General features: G+C 45.7%; 1 protein-coding gene across 1 annotated transcript in view; it reads left to right on the forward strand.

Annotated features, from left to right (window-relative positions):
- LOC310853962 (protein FAM184A-like) overlaps positions 1-19,408 on the forward strand; it is a gene marked incomplete at both ends in the record, with an annotated part of 74,850 nt that overhangs the window by 38,281 nt on the left and 17,161 nt on the right. Inside the window, 10 exon segments of the mRNA XM_083758438.1 lie at positions 1,070-1,251; positions 3,469-3,559; positions 3,562-3,653; positions 6,311-6,356; positions 6,359-6,373; positions 6,376-6,431; positions 6,807-6,968; positions 13,110-13,231; positions 13,661-13,811; positions 18,440-18,554. Coding sequence (XP_083614564.1) covers positions 1,070-1,251; positions 3,469-3,559; positions 3,562-3,653; positions 6,311-6,356; positions 6,359-6,373; positions 6,376-6,431; positions 6,807-6,968; positions 13,110-13,231; positions 13,661-13,811; positions 18,440-18,554 — 1,032 coding nt within the window.

Consider the following 19,408-nt stretch of genomic DNA (forward strand, 5'->3'; position numbering starts at 1 on the left):
GAACCCGGCCCTACCCGACCCAACGTTTTCGGGCTGGGCTGCTATGCTAATTAGCCTGCCGGTCGGTGGAGAAAAAAAGAACGTTAGTACAGGTCAGATCAGGTTGTTTAACACAGTGTTGTGTCCATGTACAGGTCAGACCAGGTCTTAACTGCCCCAATTAAAACATATTTTATCCTGTAGACTGCCGGATTTCTGAGAGTTTTAACACTAACTTTGAAAAATCATCCAATATTCTCCGTCGCTCCATTCCACGCATGGGTGCCTCCAAATGGCGTGCACGTGTGTCCTAGAGTTGGAAAATAATTATGATCCATGCGCGACAATCCGTTTGAAAGACAGACGCTATCGTGTATAGAGAGAGGTTGCGTTACATCATTCCATAGGAATTTAGGAAGGCATTATGTGGTGTTTTTTCACCGGTTCTACCACGCACGGAGAGACTTTTCTTCCGGTCATGTGTGATCGACGGGTCACGAGGTCGGCCGAGAGCCGCCGAAGACCATGGGTTAGCGACCGGGGTCCGTACACTATTCCGACCAGTCATTGGTACGACATGCGGAAAACGACCGGATTAATGATTGGCGAACATGTGCTGCTCCGTGCTTGCGGTTATGGATAGGTTAGGGTTTGAAGTAGGTTGTCGTTGTCGGAACCAATGACTGTTCGGAACTTAGTACTGCACTGCAGCCCTCTTGTGACATCTGGGCCGCCTGCAACGACCCGATCTAAGCTGAACTTAGTACTGCACTGCACCCCTCTTGTGACATCTGGGCCGCCTGCAACGACCCGATCTAAGCTGAACTTAGTACTGCACTGCACCCCTCTTGTGACATCTGGGCCGCCTGCAACGACCCGATCTAAGCTGAACTTAGTACTGCACTGCAGCCCTCTTGTGACATCTGGGCCGCCTGCAACGACCCCATCTAAGCTGCGTGTGAGTGGACAGAAACCAGCGCTGGGTTAACGACACATTCGACGGCCAAACGCGAGTTTCCCCGAGTTGTGGCCATAGGTCCTTCTCTGCTAAACCCCAGTTACCCCAGTTTCTCTGTCCACCCGCACGCAGGTCAGATTGGGTCGTTGCAGGCGGCCCAGATGTCCCACGAGGCCACCATCAGGGACCTGGACGCGGAGCAGAGCCGACTGAAGGAGAAGATCAACCGACTGGAGGAGGAGAGAGAGTCCCTGTTCAACCAGAGCCACGCTCACGACGAGCAGCACAAACAGACTGTACTCAAACTGGAACAGGTGAATAGTTGCGAATGCAATGAGCACTAACTATGAGACCCTGCAGATCGTGTCTGTGTGTGTGTGTGTCTGTCTGTCTGTGTGTCTGTCCCGCTGTGACACCACCCGCCCGCCACCAGAGGGCGCAGCTGTAGCACGCGCACGCACGCACACACACACACACACACACACACACACACACACACACACACACACACACACACAAACGAGCTGCGTTCGCTTCCCGCGTTTGTGCGTCCTACTTGTACTACTACTGTACACACATGACACCTGACCTATCCAAACTTCTCTTCACTTTACCTGCATTTTCCCTGTAAAGTCTTCCCCCATGTGTGTTAAAACCAAGTAACGTTGTGTAATTCATGTGTGTGTGTGGCTAAAACCAACTACAGTACCATCATGTAGTTGAATTGAATTGAATTGTGTGTGGCTAAAACAGGGGGGCAGTCAGACAGATATTTTGTGAAGCCACTGAGGAAATCGGGACATCCTGAAAGTTCATATAATGGCCTGTTGTGGCGCTGTCATTGGGCCCAAAAAAACCCCATCGCTCCATAGAAGTCCATGTATTTGGGCCCAACTTCACCTAGACTGTATTACCTTAATAAACATGGTCATGAATACTTTCTGCTTCCAGTCACTAGTTTAAAGTCTCATTTCTAATGTCATCATATTATTTTTGGAAAATTATGGTCCCATTTATTAAAAAAAAGACCATAAAGTCACGTATGTTCTGAGGGGCGTGGCTACCGTTACAGTCTATGATCGGGATTCCCCACCCACTCGAGTCAAAATAAAAACCAACTAAGAAGAAGGGGGGGAAGTCCCGCCTCGTTGTCTGGGCCAGCCAATGGGCCAGCTGGGCCCAAACGGATCTAGAAAGATGGCGATTTACAATTCAAGGACTGACAGGCTGGCCCAGGCGGTGGCGTAACCGTCTGGGCACCCGACTGGTAATCCAGTCGCAGTGTGCCGCGGGTTCGACTCCCGAGCCCGACACGGCCTTTACTGCATGTCTTCCCCCATCTCTCTCCCGTTTCCTGTCAGCCTACTGTCTGTCCCTTCAAAAAGCCAATAAAAAGGCGTAAGCCGCAAAAAAAAAATATATATAAGGACTGACAGGCTTCATTTTACGTTCATGTTAGACCCGGGGAACGCTTTGTCCATATTTATTACAGTCTATGGCTAAAACCAACTACCATCATGTAGTTCATGTGTGTGTGTGGCTAAAACCAACCAACTACCATCATGTAGTTCATGTGTGTGTGGCTAAAACCAACCAACTACCATCATGTAGTTCATGTGTGTGTGGCTAAAAACAAACAACTACCATCATGTAGTTCATGTGTGTGTGGCTAAAACCAACCAACTACCATCATGTAGTTCATGTGTGTGTGGCAAAACCAACTACCATCATGTAGTTCATGTGTGTGTGGCTAAAACCAACTACCATCATGTAGTTCATGTGTGTGTGGCTAAAACCAACTACCATCATGTAGTTCATGTGTGTGTGTGGCTAAAACCAACTACCATCATGTAGTTCATGTGTGTGTGGCTAAAGCCAACTACCATCATGTAGTTCATGTGTGTGTGGCTAAAACCAACTACCATCATGTAGTTCATGTGTGTGTGTGACTAAAACCAACTACCATCATGTAGTTCATGTGTGTGTGTGACTAAAACCAACTACCATCATGTAGTTCATGTGTGTGTGTGACTAAAACCAACTACCATCATGTAATTCATTGGTTCCCAACCTTTTCATGTTAAGGACCCCAAAATTGATACTCATTAGCCCACGTAAATAATAATAATAATAATAATAATATGCCAGGGACCCCCATTAGAGAAGAATTGTTTACGGCTGTAGCAGTGATTCTCAACCTGTTTAATTTCAAGGACCCCCAGACCCCCATTTAAAGGCATTTCTATCTCTGGGACAATCCAATTTATATTGTAAAACCAATGTCTGAGGGTGTACAAATGGTGTACAAATGGAACTCTGAGTTACAGACCCATAAGGGTCCATTTGGTTCCAAACTATCATTTAGCTGGGGACCCCCTCAGGGAGCACTTTGAAAACCACTGATGTAGTGTGTGTGTGTGTGTGTGTGTGTGTGTGTGTGTGTGTGTGTGTGTGTGTGTGTGTGTGTGTGTGTGTGTGTGTGTGTGTGTGTGTGTGTGTGTGTGTGTGTGTGCGTGTGGCGCGCGGGCCAGTCGCTGCGTGACGAGCACCAGGGCTACGAGAAGGAGCTGACGCGGCTGCGCGCGCGCTACGAGGAGGAGGCGCAGCGCTTCAAGGAGGCGCAGCGCGCCGCCCGGAGGCCATGGAGGAGAAGCACAGCGACATGCGCGAGGAGGCGCTGCAGGAGAAGGAGCAGGAGAAGAAACGCATGATTAACGTGAGTTCTTTGGGTAGAAGAAAGAAAAGAAAAGAAGGAAAAGAAGAAAGAAAGAAATGTCAAGTTGTGGAAAAAGCACTAAAATGTTTTACTTAAGCAATCACGCTGCATTTCGATGGCAGTAACATTAGTTTATTTTTGGAACACGTACTATGAAATAAGTCTTTGGGAATTCAGAATGGGGGGGAAAAAAGAACGTGACACAGGTGTGTCAGACCTTTGTGTGATTATGGTATGGAATGAAAACCACCGACGTTACAGAGCGGTGTGAAGGGAGGAGAGTGCTCACTGGGCTCACTGCACACGCTTAATTCATATAGGTCAACATTAAGACTTAATATGAAGCACACAGTCCTTCCCTCCTACCCTACCACACTCTCTATTATCTCTCTCTCACTCTCTCTCTCTTGCATTTTTCACCCTCTCCCTGGCTGTTTGAAGCTGCCTGGTAATTGGCTATGATTTTCATCAGCATTACACTAAGTTCTGCCTCCAAGCTAGACGAGAGAGAGAGAGAGAGAGAGAGAGAGAGAGAGAGAGAGAGAGAGAGGAGAGGAGAGAGAGAGAGAGAGAGAGAGAGAGAGAGAGAGAGAGAGAGAGAGAGAGAGAGAGAGAGAGAGAGAGAGAGAGAGAGAGAGAGAGAGAGAGAGAGAGAGAGAGAGAGAGAGAGAGAGAGAGAGAGAGAGAGAGAGAGAGAGAGATAGAAATGGAAGAGCGTCTATGAGAGAGTCGAGCTGTCCCGTCTTTAGAAATGAGACGTCTTGTAACTCAGAGCTGCCGTCTAGATTGTCGGTATGAATGCGAGAGAGACCCGAGAGAGAGAAGTGATTGCTTTCATTTTAATTTGTATCTTTTTGCGTTTATATTTCCAACTCTCAAGCTTTCCCCAGAGAGGACTTGGGCATTTCTGAACTGTGACAAATGAGAAAAGGAATAGGATAGTGTGTGTGTGTGTGTGTGTGTGTGTGTGTGTGTGTGCGTGTGTGTGTGTGTGTGGGTGTGTGCGTGTGCGCAAATCGAGGCAAATGCAGCGTCAGCAGTGTGTATGAACCCGCTGACCCTCAGGTGACCTCAGACATGGGGCATATTGTCAGTATAGTACGACCTGGGTTGTCGTAATATTAATGTCTTAATGTCTTAATTAATGTCTTAATGTCTTGTCATTAAATTGTGACTTTAGAAATGTGCAGATAACCCTGTATACACTTATACTGTACAAATGTACAATAATGTTGGTTTGTTTGCTGTTGCGTGAGTCTAAAAAACAGTGCTTTAGCCCGTGAGCCCGTGACCCAAAAGAGAAATTAGACGGTTGACCGGACCCAAACGAGTGAAAATAGCAGATCTACAAGCTCAAAGCGTGTCACTTCGCGCCGCATTGTGAGTTGTAGATCGGCTATTTTCACTTCTTCTTAAACATTAAGTTTTCTAATTTATCGGAATTTCTTAGATTTTCTTTTATTTATTCAAGAAGTGGGAATGTTATTTTGAAATGTGTTGGCATCTTGACAGAGTGCATTTCTAGTTTAACAGTTCCTCATGCTATCTGCTGGGTGTACTGTAAATATCATATAGCAACTACGTCTCTTCCGCGTTTTTAAACAGCTGGTGGATGGAAATGTTGAGGCGGGGACTGCCCATAGATCCGAAGTCCCGTTAGTCCGAACATACGGGAAGGTTGGCAAACATGCATTAAGGTTGGCAAACATGCATTAAGTTTGGCGAACATGCATTAAGGTTGGCAAACATGCATTAAGGTTGGCGAACATGCATTAAGGTTGGCGAACATGCATTAAGGTTGGCGAACATGCATTAAGGTTGGCGAACATGCATTAAGGTTGGCGAACATGCATTAAGGTTGGCGAACATGCGTTAAGGTTGGCGAACATGCGTTAAGGTTGGCGAACATGCGTTAAGGTTGGCGAACATGCGTTAAGGTTGGCGAACATGCATTAAGGTTGGTGAACATAATAATAATAATAATAATAATAATAAACTTTATTTATATAGCACCTTTCATACATAAATGTAGCTCAAAGTGCTTTACAGAGCAGAAAAGATAATAAAAACAAAAGCAAAACAGCATTAAAACAGGCATGCAGTTAAAACAATAGGACAATAACGCAGTGTCAAATCAGGAGAAGGCAGTGGTACAGTGGTACAGTGGTCTTGAGCTGAGCTTTAAAAATGTCTACAGAGGCTGCCTGACGAAGGTACAGTGGGAGCTTGTTCCATGCTGACGGCCCGTAGAAGCAAAACGCTGCTTCCCCGTATTTTTTAGTTGTCATTTTTTTAGGCAAAGCGAGCAGGCCAGCAGTGGAAGACCTTAGGGGCCGGTTTGGGACATATTTAGGCAGGCAGTCATGTATGTAGGTGCGAGACCATTGAGAGCTTTATAGACAAGTAAAATAATTTTAAAAACATGCATTAAGTTGGTGAACATGCGCTGCTCCCGTGCTTGTTTTTTACTAATGACATGGCGCCGTTGAAGCCACGCGAGCGTCATTTCCATCCACCAGCTGTTTAAAAACCATGAAGAGACGCCTGCTCTAGGCGCTTTCCTTGCACTTCTTCTCGCGTATATGTCCCCACAACTCTATCTGTGACCAATCTGATGACAAACCTGTGCTGTGCTTCTGATTAACTCTCCTCTCCAGGAGATGAGCCAGGAATTTGAGATCAAGCGGCTGTCATTGGAGGAGCAGAGGACCGCCTCCAGCAGCATTGGACAACCTCAAGGAGGAGCTATCGGCCAAACTCAACATATCCAATCAGGAGGTATGTGGGCGTGGCCGAGCAGAGCCATATTGAAGGAGAGTTGCGCCATTGAGGTGGCACAAAAACAGTGCTCGAGTGCTGTTCATGCAGCGCTGGAGTGTGACAAATACATTGTTTTAGCCACCAGGTGGCTGAGAAGTAGAATAAAAGAATCAACAACGTTTCGGTCATCAGGCATGATGAAGGTCTGAATAAATCTAACTAAGTGAAGACAGGTGTGCAGGGATTCTTTTTATCTACTTCTCAGTTCCAGTTAGCCGACGCACCTGTCCATTGTAGGCGTGCAGAAGGACTTTTTGGTATGGCCCACCAGCATCTAATCATATCAAGCATAATAATGGGTTAATTACATTAATGAATGGAACGTTGCTCCAGGTGTCCCACCTCCAGGAGATGGCCCGGGAGAAGGAGCAGAACCTGAGCTCGGCCCAGACCCAGATCGGCTGTCTGAAGGAGACCCAGGACAAGCTCCGAACCGAGCTGGATGCCACGAGGGCCCGGGTCCGAGAGACCAGCAACATGCTGACCGACCTGCAGGTGAGGGCAGTGGACAGTACGCGGCTATACTGGAAATAGGCTCTATTATAAACGAGATTCAAGAAATCTCGTATAATATAGAGCTTTAACCCCGGCTGTGTCGAGATGAGAATTCTCGTCTTTTGTTGATTTCTATGAATCCAGAATTGATACTATTTTATATATTTACCGCATCTCAGCGTTGTTTCCATGTTGTGACATCATCGAGGGACGATTTTTAGGAGCTCAATGCCAAATTAGCATTAATCACGTCGGCGTTGCACGGAAAGCTATGAAAGGTAGCAGATCAACGAGCTTGAAACCTTTTGTGCAAAGCAACGCATATTACGCCTCGGTAATATCATAGGAAAGGAAGGAAGGAAGGAAAGAGATAAATCATGAGAGAGAGAGAGAGAGAGAGAGAGAGAGAGAGAGAGAGATAGGGGGGTCATGTGATGTGATTCACTAAAGGCCAGGTGGGAGCTCTTCTAATGGTGATGAAGCTATTAGCTGTTATCTGCCATCTGGCTGCTTTAAGACTGCTGATTAGAACCAACACTGCAGTAATGACACAGAGAGAGAGAGAGAGAGAGAGAGAGAGAGAGAGAGAGAGAGAGAGAGAGAGAGGGAGGGAAAGAGAGAGAGAAAGAGAGAGAGAGAGATGTGAGCGATAGATACAAGAGGAAAAGAGGAAATTCACGCTTGAATGAAAATGGAGAGAGAGAGAGAGAGAGAGAGAGAGATAGCGCCTTGGATGGCAATTGGATGATTTGAGGCATTATGTTCCGAAAAGGTGTTTTGCAGCTGGAGCTATAACAGGCCAATGTAAAAAGGGTGGGATATATTCCTCAGCCTAGTAGGAAAGTCTGTGAAAGATTTCACGTAAATTGCCTGCTGCGTTCATGATTTGAGGCTTTTTGTTCAAAACGGGCAAATCCTGCAAACTTTGAATGCCAATTAGGATGGAATATGAAATATCGGACAGATCCGTCTTGAACACATGACTATAGAGATAGTGTGTAACGATTTGCGGGATTTTTGTTTTCAAAAGTCGGCCTCCTGGTGGCGCTATAACAGGCCGTTCTGGAAAATTTGGGCAGAGGTTCATCGTTGGCATCCAGGGAGTGTGTGTGCAAAATGTGGCATCGACCGGGTTAACGGTGCTGGAGATTAGCTGTACACAGACGGACACACACACATACACGGACGGAGTGCAAAACATACTCTCTCCCTATGCCTTCGGCCTGGTGGAGACAATGAGAATGGGAAGATGCCGAGAGAGAGAGAGAGAGAGAGAGACATGAAAGGGAGATATAATTGTGCGGTTACAGGTGTTTAGGATTGCCTATAGTTGGTCTAGATCTAGAAGATATCAGGTGTTGAAGAGTGAGTGCGAACAAAAGCCATCGGAACGGGAAAGATGATTGAAAAGCAAGTGTAGCGCACACTGCGCACAAAACGGCATGAATGAAATGGCCTTGCAGGAGAAAAAAAGAAAGGGGAAAATTAATAGAGAGAGAGAGAGAGAGAGAGAGCAATGCATGGACTGAATGAATGAATGGAGATAATTATGTGAAATTGGTGCAGTTACAGTAAAAGTAATTGTCTCATGTAACACGCTCAGTCAATAAAATAGTATGAGAGTTGAGCTCGAGTTGAACGTTTCTGGTCCGGACATACAATATTAAGGCCTCATTAATATTAGGTGTACACTACAGGACAGCTGTTATCTGAGTTAAATGAAGTTACAGTGGAAGACTGCAGAGAGGAAGCCATAATGACCCATGAGGCTTAATCACTTTTTCTACAGACACAAAATAACAATGATAATAATAAAAATTGATTTCCGTAATTAGAAATCCTATAAAAAATTGGAAACAATGGGAGAAAAAAGACGCTCCCAAGAACCGGAAATGAGCCATGGTGCATGTAATTAAAACAAAAAGACAAAACAAAAAAACTAAAATGCAAACTGTCTTGAGATAGAAGCGTAACGAGCCTGGAGCGTACCGCCTGAACGCAGCAGCGATGAACTCCCTGGAGAAAATAAGTCTCGGCTTCTCTAGGGAATATCACTAAAGTATGAGTCATCCTGCCTGGTGGGTGGGTGTGGGTGTGTGTGTGCGTGTGCGTGCGCGCGCGCGCGTGCGTGCGTGCACGTGTGCAAACTCCGTCTTTGTCTGCAGATGAAATGGTATATTTGCTTCTTGGGGTCCCTGGAACAAAATAAGGCCCGGGGGTCGGCGGCCGGCGGGTCTGACTCAGCCATAACCATATAAGGAGTTCCCAATGAAGCTACGCTCTGGACAAAACGGATCTCTGTGGCTGTCAATCATCGTCTGTTTTGTGCTCGCGTATGGAGATGGCTGTCTGATGTCATCATCAGTATATGCTCATATATGGGCATGCCCCCCCCACACACACTTTTTCCAATGTCTGGAGCCGACTGATTTGTTTACGGCCGGTGCCATGACGACACATTGACATTAGACTACACACTCCATATTTGGGCGTAGCTTCATTGGGAACTCCCTATATGGTTATGGCTGAGTCAGAGTGACGTCAGAGGTCCGCCCACCGACCTGCCCCTCCCACTAGCCAATCATGATATCGGATTCATGCCATGCATTAACCTTTTGGGCTCCATTACGTGTGATGTAAGTTTGACCAAATATGATGTCACACAAACTGACATCATAGACTGTCCTCTTAATGCATAAATGGTCTCATGTTCAATAAAACTCTATTACAGAGCAAGGTGGTGATGGTGTCATTTCAAACAGTGAGCTAACCAGTCTGTCAAATGTTGCGCTGTACAGTGGAGTTACGAGGAGACCCAAAGGTCATCCAAGAGACGGTCGGTGCCATCACTGTAGCGGTGGGACACGAGGTGTACGTCTTCAGAGGTTCCCCTTGGAACGCCAGAGAAGATCAGATCATGGTGAGCGTCTTCAATACCGTGTCGCTGAGATGGACGACGCCGCTGCCGCCAGTGACAACTACAGGAGGAGAGCGCCCCCCTGAGGTGCCCTGTAGTCGCACATTCCACAGGGCTGTGCTCATTGGAGATACTGTCTACATCTGGGGTGGAATACGAATGATGGATAAAATGGCTGAAAATGTAGACCTGTGCAGCAACATGCTTTATGCATTTGACCTCCACACCCACAGATGGCTCAATGCTGAGGTCTCTGGGAGCGTTCCAGAGGCGAGGTCAGGCCACTCAGCCTGTGTCTTGAGGAAGGACATGTATGTCCATGGAGGAAGGAACGAGCTGGGTGTATCCAAAAATGACATCTACAAGCTGGACACCGCCACAATGGTCTGGTCCTTAATTGACACCAGTGGAACTCTGCCGCCCAATTCAGCACTTCACACTGCCACCATCATCGGGACAAAGATGTTTGTTATTGGTGGGTGTGGGGTCCAGGACGCCGGCAAGAGCAGCACCCGAGTGTTTGACACAGAGACCAACTGCTGGCTCAGCAATCCTTCTGCACAGCTTCCTACAGAAGAACGCGTATTCCATTCAGCTTTTTCCTACAATGGAGAGCTGTACATATTTGGTGGTGTGACTGCAGAGTCACTGCAGAACTTCCTCCACATGTCATTGCAGCCCTGCAATGACATGTGGAAGTTCAGTCCGGAAACCTCTTCCTGGAAAGAGGTTAAGCCCAAGGTGAACGACTCATTCTTCATTAGTTGCAGCTGCTGTTGCATGGTGGGAGATCGTGTCATCATCTTTGGAGGACGTGAAGGAAACATGCGTACACCCAATGATGACCTGTTCGTCTGGGACTTCAGTCCCAGTCTCAAGACGCTATGCAAGCTGGCGGTAATTCAGTGCGGTCTGGAGCGGTCTGGACTCCCACACGACATCGGGTGGGAACTGGCAGCCATGACTGACCCTCTGCCGTGTCCTGCTGTTCTGTACAGTGAAGTGGTCAAGAAGAGCCCCAAACGGAGGGAGGAGAGTAGATTTAGAATCGTACAGCGTTGTTTGACTGTTCCTCGACAAGTGTGGAACAGATTTCGGCTGTACCGAAGCCAATGGAGGGGAGGGGGAAAGAAGCCTTGTTAGGAGGCTTCAAGGGTTATGTTATTTGTGTGTTTTGTGTGAGGTCTTTTTTGGTTTATGTGTATGTTTTGAGTTTACTGTATGAGGGCACAATGATGGGTTTAATTATACTTTTATTTAGAGTCAACAGCCATGACCAGAAGAAGTAGAAGAAGTGCCTTTATTTTATTATACTGTACTTATATATGTATGTACTGTATGTTATTGTTTTGTTTTTTGTTTGTTTTTCATTTTAAGTAAATGTATTGTATTGTATTGTCTGTAGTATGTATTGTTTTGTTGTATTGTCTGTTTGTCAAAAAAAAGAAAAATGCAATAAATATATTGTTAAATAAGAAGAGCCCCAAACAAAGGGCACGGCGGCACAGTTGGTAGTGCTGTCGCCTCACAGCTAAAAAGTCCTGGGTTCGATTCCCGCTCGGGGCGCTGTGGGCGATGGCGGCGTGTCCTCTCCTCCGCATCATCAGTGCCCATACACGAGGCAGGGGTTGGCGAAAGGGCATTTCTGTGTGGAGTTTGCATGTTCAAGTCCGTTGCTCTCCCCAGGTTGGCGTAGGGTGTGTATAGAGCCCAGGATCACATTAGATAATTGACACAGGGGTGAAAAATGGGTTACAAAATTGTGGGATAAAAATTATAAAGAAAAGAAGAAGAGCCCCAAACACGGCTCATGATACTGCTGTAGCGACGGGACACCTTTGGTCCTCAAGGTACTACATCTACCCAACATACTTATTTATGTTTTAAAATGGGCATTAAGATAAATTAAACACATCACTCGGAAAGCTAATTTGTAAAGACAAAACAAACAAACAAGAAAACAAACATGAAAAACACAATAAATATGTCATAATGTCATTTGCACAAAGACTGATAGTGCTGTCAAAACCCGCAAGCATCACTGAAGCGGCAATAATCACATTAACCCACGCACCCTCTCGTGTAATATTGCTTGATACTGCAATGTGGAAATACCCTGTTACAAATAAAAGTCTGGAACAAAAACATGAGTGAAAATACAAAAGTAATGGCATCAAACTATAGTTCTAAAACAGTTAGTCCCAATACTTGATTCTGAATGGCTGGTTGCCTGGTTGGCATAAATAGGCGATTTACAAGCTCACAGCGCATAGCGCTGTAACACATTGTGCGCTTGTAAATCGGCTATAATTCTGTGTGCGTGCACTGTACGCCACCACTCTCAATTAAGATATCTTTCCTGCAGATGCGCTGCCACTGATGCGTTCAGGAAAGCCTAGGGGCTACGGCACGGCATGGATTTCTAGAAGGCTACAGACTCTGATGGCAATTCTTTCAACATAAAATGCTGCATTCCAGTTCAGGAGCGTAAGAAAGGGACAATTATCGTGAATGCTGCCTTCTAGTACGGCATGGAGAGGGGGCATTTACGTTTTTGTCACCATAATAAATGCCGCGTCCATGGTTTGGAGAGGGCACTTATCACCGACGGGCCATACATACAGTACAGCATTGTATGTGTGGTGTTCATTAATATGCGCTGTCCCTTTCTGTCCCCCAAAAAGAAATAAAATTATGTTTTATAAAAGAGAATAAGAAGATGTTGTGGTTGGGGTAATTGCTCATAATTGTACCCTTCACTGCATTTACCATCCCTAACCATTAGGAGCGGTTGGGAAAGTGCCATTAATACAGTGCCATGGGAGCTGCTATTAAGTGTCTTGTGCTGGGATACTGCACATAAAGTGGGCCAACCGGAGGTGGTGGGGGGGAACCGGTGACCATCCCACTCCCAGTAGATACTACACATAAACTGGGCCAACCAGAGGGTGTGTGTGTGTGTGTGGGGGGGGGGGGGGGTCGAACCGGCGACCTTCCCACCAACCACCGATATATCAACATACGTTTTTTTTTGGGTTAACAATGCCCATTAGCTGTTCTAACATGACCACAAAGCACGGCCTGGGGGGGGTGTAGTTGCGCGCTGGTGTTGTGCACCGAAAATAAGCCACTTTTCACAGCTATTTGTGTGTGTGTGCGTGCGTGTGTGTGTGTGTGTGTGTGTGTGTGTGTGTGTGTGTGTGTGCGTGCGCACGTGCCCGCAGGAGGAGATCGAGACAGAGAAGCAGCAGCACGAGGCCAGGGTGATGTCCATCCGGACGGAAGAGAAGCAGAAGATGGACAAGATGGCCGACGACCTGGACCAGAAATGGACGGACGCCCTCCGGTGAGAGGTTATGGGGCAGACCTGGGCATTGCATTATGTGAAAGGTTACTTGGAAATTAGAAAATAAAACGTACATTCTAATTTTACCTTCTGCGTGGACTAAAACGGCATTTATTTTATTTTGAAGCCTGTTTATTCACATAGATGGTGGTTTCAACAAAATATGGACTACTACGTATTTATTCACTGAAGTCAGTAAATAATAGTAATAATAGTAGTAATAATAATAACATAATTATACTCTTATCAGCTTGTCAAAACAATGCTATTTACTGCCTTTTATATAGAAATTAAATGAATATTATGCAGAATTGAGTTCAGGCTTTTGGCTCCACAATTTTTCTGTTTCTCATTTCTCAGCTCTCACCCAGCTAACTCTCTCTTTCTCTCTCCTTCCTCTCTCGGTCTCTCCTGGTGTCTCTCTCTCAGAGAGGAGTTGAGGCTGCTGAAGGAGGAGTTGTCGGAGGAGTACGATGCTGATAAGAACTCGGCTCTCACCCAGCTGTCCCAGCAGAAGGATCTGGAGATGATGGCCCAAAGAGAGAGCTGGCAGAGGAAGGTGGAGGACCTGCTGGAGCAGGTAACGCGCGTCTCACACACACACACACACACACACACACACACACACACACACACACACACACACACACATGCATGCACACATCATCGGCGATCACTCAGAGTATGATGGTCCTCCTGGGGGGGTTCTTATTGGGTCCTCAGATGATTGAAAACTACTGGGGGTGGTATGTGGAGGAGCCCCCAAATATATTATGACCTTATGACCTTAAATTGGGTCTTGGCTCCAAAGGAGTAATATATGTGTGGCCTATCACAAGGATCACAAACCAGGGTAAACGAAAGTTTTACATTTATTGAGAAAAAGATAGCTTTACAGATAGCTTTACAGTAGCTAGAGGAGGCCAAAATAACAAACAAAACCCCAACCCTACCTAGAAAAAGAAAAATAACCATCCATCATCATGCAGCACTGAAAAACACTAACAGTGGATTATACACAAACCAAAACACCACTAGGGCCACGTAGGGCCTTAACAATATGGCTCCCTTCCTCCCTCATGTATACTATTCCTCCATGCGCTTCTGTTTTGAGCAAGGTCTTCCGACATTCGCACAACATGGCCTGTCCATCTGAGCTGGTGTTTAAATATGATGGTGCCAATGGTGTCGATGTACACTGACATTTGTCCGCCTCTCCTTCCAATCGATGCTTCCAGGATTTTATTGTAGGCACCTTTGGTGGTAGGACTCCAGGGGCTGTATTTTGCGTGTCTTAAGTACCAGGTCTTATTACTTAACTTAAGACCTGGACGTGTGGTCAATGCTCTTTGGACAAATGGCATTGATCACGTCTCTAGGTCTTAAGTAAAGTAATAAGACCTGGTACTTAAGACACACAAAATACAGCCCCCGGGCTCTTATGTGTCTGCTGTAGGTGGTCCATGTCTGCACCATATACTGTAGGAGCGTGGACAGGATAACTGCCTTGTAGACGAGCAGCTTCGTCTTTGCCAGCAGGTTGGAGTTTTCAAAGACCCTTCTACGAAGCTTTGCAAAAGCCCCACCTGCACAGTGGTGTATACTTCGCTGTCAATGTCTGCCCTTGAGGAGAGGTGGCTACCCAGGTAGGGAAACTGGTCCACATTTTCAAGGACTACATTGTTGATCGTTATCGTCGGTGAGATTATGGAGGAGTCTGGTGGGGGCTGATGGAGAACATTGGTCTTTTTCACGTTTATGTCCAATCCCAGCAAAAGCATCAAGTAGAGTATGCTCTGAAGATCTTTCTCTGTGTGGGCAATGATGGCATTGTCGGCTGCATATTGCAGTACCACGAGGGGATTGTGAGAGATCTTGGATTTGGCCTTGAAACGGTTAAGGTTGAACAGCGCTGCCATCTGTGCTGTATATGATCTGAACTCCAGACGGTATAGGCTGTGAGCAATTAGGTGCAGATTGGCTGCAATGAAGACTGCAAACAGAGTGAGGGCAATGATGCATCCTCGTTTGACACCAGTCTCCACCTTGAAAGGCTCAGTCTCACTGCCACTGCAGAGGACTGTTGCTGACATGTTGTCACGTAGGAGCCGGAGAACCCTGATGTACTTTTCTGGACATCCACATTTTGACGGGATTTTCAGAGGCCTTGCCATTCACAGAGTCAAAAGCCTTTGTTAAGTCAATGATTGCCATGTATAGTGGTATAGTAGTTTTGCCTGCAGTTAACTTATTTGAGGGCACCATTTGCAATGTCCTCACAGAACAGTGTGCTATAGAATAGTGGTAAAGTCTTAAATTAGTTATTCAGAACATTAACATTTCAGGATTAAAATGCAAATCTGACCATGACTGACTGGCTGCCTCACTAACCCATGGAATCTGGAATTCCACACTCCAATTTATGTTATTATGCTAACACTCACTATCTCTCTCTCTCTCTCTCTCTCTCTCTCTCTCTACCTGTTTTAGCATATTTATTTTAGCAAAGTTTATATTCCTCATAATTCTGCAACAATATTAGCAGCTGACTTCAAAGGGCCTGGGGGCTTTATTCCCCTCTCCATGCGTTGCACGCTATTCCAGTCTGTTGGTTCTCCTTCTCTCCTTCTCCGACGGAGGAATGAGAGATACAAAGACATGTTTCTGTTTCTGTTTTTTAATTAGCTTTTCCCCCGAAGCTGTAGTTCTGTTTCTTCTCTGATTCCCCAGTTCGACCCGAACCCGACACAGGCGCACGCACGCACGCACGCACGCACGCACGCACGCACGCACGCACGCACGCACGCACGCGCACACGCACACAGACGCACAGACGCACACACACACACAGGACCGCACATGGAAACATCCAGTGGCACACACATGCACAGTGCACACTGCACACACTGACTGACACACTGCGTGCAGATATCGATGGAAGCCGACTTATGGCATAACTTTGCATGCACATTTGCACATAAATGCAATGCGACCCTCCCTTGCACCCTAAATGAATATTCTATGAGCGATCTCCTTGTGTTGCAGTCACGGTGCACAGAGCTCCATGTCTCCGTCTGGTCATTTACATATAGGAATTACACTGTTAAAAACACAGGTTTATAAATTATTATTAAGTTTGAAATAATAATAAGCTCCTTACATAATGTTTCACAATTCACACTTGGTGGACAACATGAGCCTTATTACCAAAATGACCCTTACGGGTCCATTTGGTTCCATTTGTACACACTCCCTGGCCACATTTACACGGCCACGGTCTCTACAGAAAAAGGGCAAAGTCCCGTTGCCTTCTCACTTTTTATTCAGCATTTACACGGTCGCAACAATGAGTGAACACACTGTAATGTGCATGCCAGGTGGCTAGGTGGCGCACTGTGGCGGTGACACACTGCCAGATAGACCAGGCACGCATGCATAGTAGAACCACTTCCCTTCTACTTTGTGACAAGGCTGTTCGTTTACATCGGTTTAATTACATTCACCGCACAGCTAGTCGCTACATTTGTATTCGTAGGATGAGTGGGGCGAGCTCATCCTAGGAACTCAAATATCGCTGACGGCTATTCACCGATGTGATAAACACAAGCGACGTATGCCGACGTGAGCCATGATGTTTTGCGGATTCATAACTTTTCCTGTTTATATGGAGACAGGAGGCAGAGTGTTTTAAAAAATGTACACTCTGGAAAAGGTTTAGACTTTGTTCTGTTTTCAACCCCCGAAAATGCCGTTGTCATCTAAATGGACCTGTGCAAACAATACTTTATTTTTGCCGTTTAAAAGGCGCCTGGAAAACCTGGAGACCGACACTGAATAATTGGGATCAAAATTAGAACATTATAAAAAGACCAAAGGGCTATATCTTGTGCCACCCCTTACCCCTTATCGCTAAACCTTTTTTTCTTGGCAAATTAATTTAGGGATAAGGACACATAATTATTGACATATTGTCTTTGAGTGTTGTTTCTGTGTCCTGTTTGTTGTTGCGCTGCACCGTGTAGTCACCATCACAGCCCAAACGTCCTTAAATATTCAAAAGGCACGAGGCCTAAACATCAAACAGTGTGACACTTATACTGCCAACGTCCATGACACACTGTGTGTGTGTGTGTGTGTGTGTGTGTGTGTGTGTGTGTGTGTGTGTGTGTGTGTGTGTGCGCGCGCGTGTGCGTGTGTGTGTGTGCGCCTTCATCAGTGACTGTGGATTCAGGGAGCCTTTCATGTTTATTTTAGAACGCTAGAGGACAATAGCGCTTTGAGGTACACACGTCTCCTTCAGAGGCTGTGTGTGTGCGTGCGTGTGCGTGTATGTATTAGAAGGATAAAACGTGTGTGTGTGTGTGTTTCACTACAGTACTCCCATGTACCATAATTCTAATGTCAATCCCAGTTAATATTCCAAAATCCACACTAACATAGATAATGTAATACTTCCCAGGTTCTCTCCTCCTGTACCCTCACTCTAAATCCATGCTACCTTAAGCACTGTGAGCCTCGCACAGCCCTAAATCCTGGTCAGGATTACCTTGCTACAGGAGCGGGCAGTGGAGAGAATCATCTTTGACACAGAGCGCTCTGCAGTGGATGTAAAAGTAGTCAAATGTTTTACTTAAGTAAAAGTATCAATACTGCAATGTAGAACTTCTCTGTTACAAGTAAAAGTTCGGAAATTCAAAATGTACTTGAGTAAAAGTACAAAGGTATTGGCATCAGACTGTACTTAAAGTACCTAAAGTAAATGTACTCATTGTGCAGAATGTCTCATTTCAAGTTTTCAAATGTAATAATCTTTTGAAAATAGCAGACAAGTAAGCTCACAAATGTACCATGTACCATATATGTACCATATATAGGGCTGAAGTGGTTAGTTTATGTTTTGTAATAATAATCAAAATCTACAAAGTAAGTAACTAGTAACTGAAGTTTTCAAATAAATGTAGTGGAGTAGAAGTACAATATTTGCCTTAACTAATTTAATTTTACTTCTCTGTGTCCGTATTGTAACTAACGATCTTTGATCTGTGTGTGTGTGTGTGTGTGTGTGTGTGTGTGTGTGTGTGTGTGTGTGTGTGTGTGTGTGTGTGTGTGTGTGTGTGAGTGCGTGTGCGTGTGCGTGTGTGTGCGTGCGTGCGCGTGTGTGCGCGTGCGCGTGTGTGTGCGCGTGCGCGTGTGTGTGCGCGTGCGCAGATCTCTCTGTTGAAGCAGTCGCTGGAGTTGCAGCTGTCTCAGTCGCAGTCGGCTCTTCAACAGCTGCAGTCTCAGTTCAGCCAGGAGAGGGAGATACTGAGCCAACAGCTCAAAGGTAAACACAAGCAGCCGTGTTGACGGAAAAAAACACAAAACACATGTTGCAAAATAATAAAAGTCACTAGTATAGGGATGGGATCGTTTATCGTGATAAAAAAATGCTCACAATGAATTAGCTGGAGCTGCAGATTCAGTACCACTTAAACCCCTCCAAATACTTGATGAAACTAATTCAGTAGTGCCATAGCCGTAAAGCCGAGCTTACCTTAATTCTGTCCTGCTTGCCATAGCCGTAAAGGCGAGTTTTGTTTAATCCATGTTAATCCGCGATTGATTATTATCACGTTAGCATGTTGTAGCATTTTTAGCTAGCTCCAGGCTGCAATCACGTAAAAACGGCCAAACATCCCGCGTGCACACCTGTGCACGCACACAAGCTGTCTTTATATGCATTATGGCTCATAAACTGCAAAAATTGCAATATTCGGCGCTTGATTAGAGCTTAGATTGATTTAGTTATGATTTTTAAAAAGCGATAGCGAGGCCAAGCTGATCCCAGGTCAGTATTATGATATGTCCGACTTTTACTTCCGGTTCAAACTGATGTAAACATCCGGTAGCTTTTGGGAGAGTTCATTAAAAAAAACTTCTGGCACTGGCCCGGACCCCATCTGGTGGCCAACCGGCAGAATAGCACTTAAAGGGACACTTCACCCTTTTTGCAAAAAAATATATGTTAATGACATTTAGAAGCATTAGAACACTATCCTGGGGGTCTTTATGTGTGTAATATGTGGTTTTAGATATTTTAGATGCAGTGAGCACAGTGTCTCTGATGTCATGGACACTGGTCTCACTACCTTCCTGGACTATACAATTCCCATCATTCTTTGGTGCACTGCTCTTCCT

Source organism: Protomyctophum parallelum (genome assembly GCF_964188405.1).
Source record: "Protomyctophum parallelum genome assembly, chromosome: 23".
Taxonomy (NCBI): Eukaryota; Metazoa; Chordata; class Actinopteri; order Myctophiformes; family Myctophidae; genus Protomyctophum; species Protomyctophum parallelum.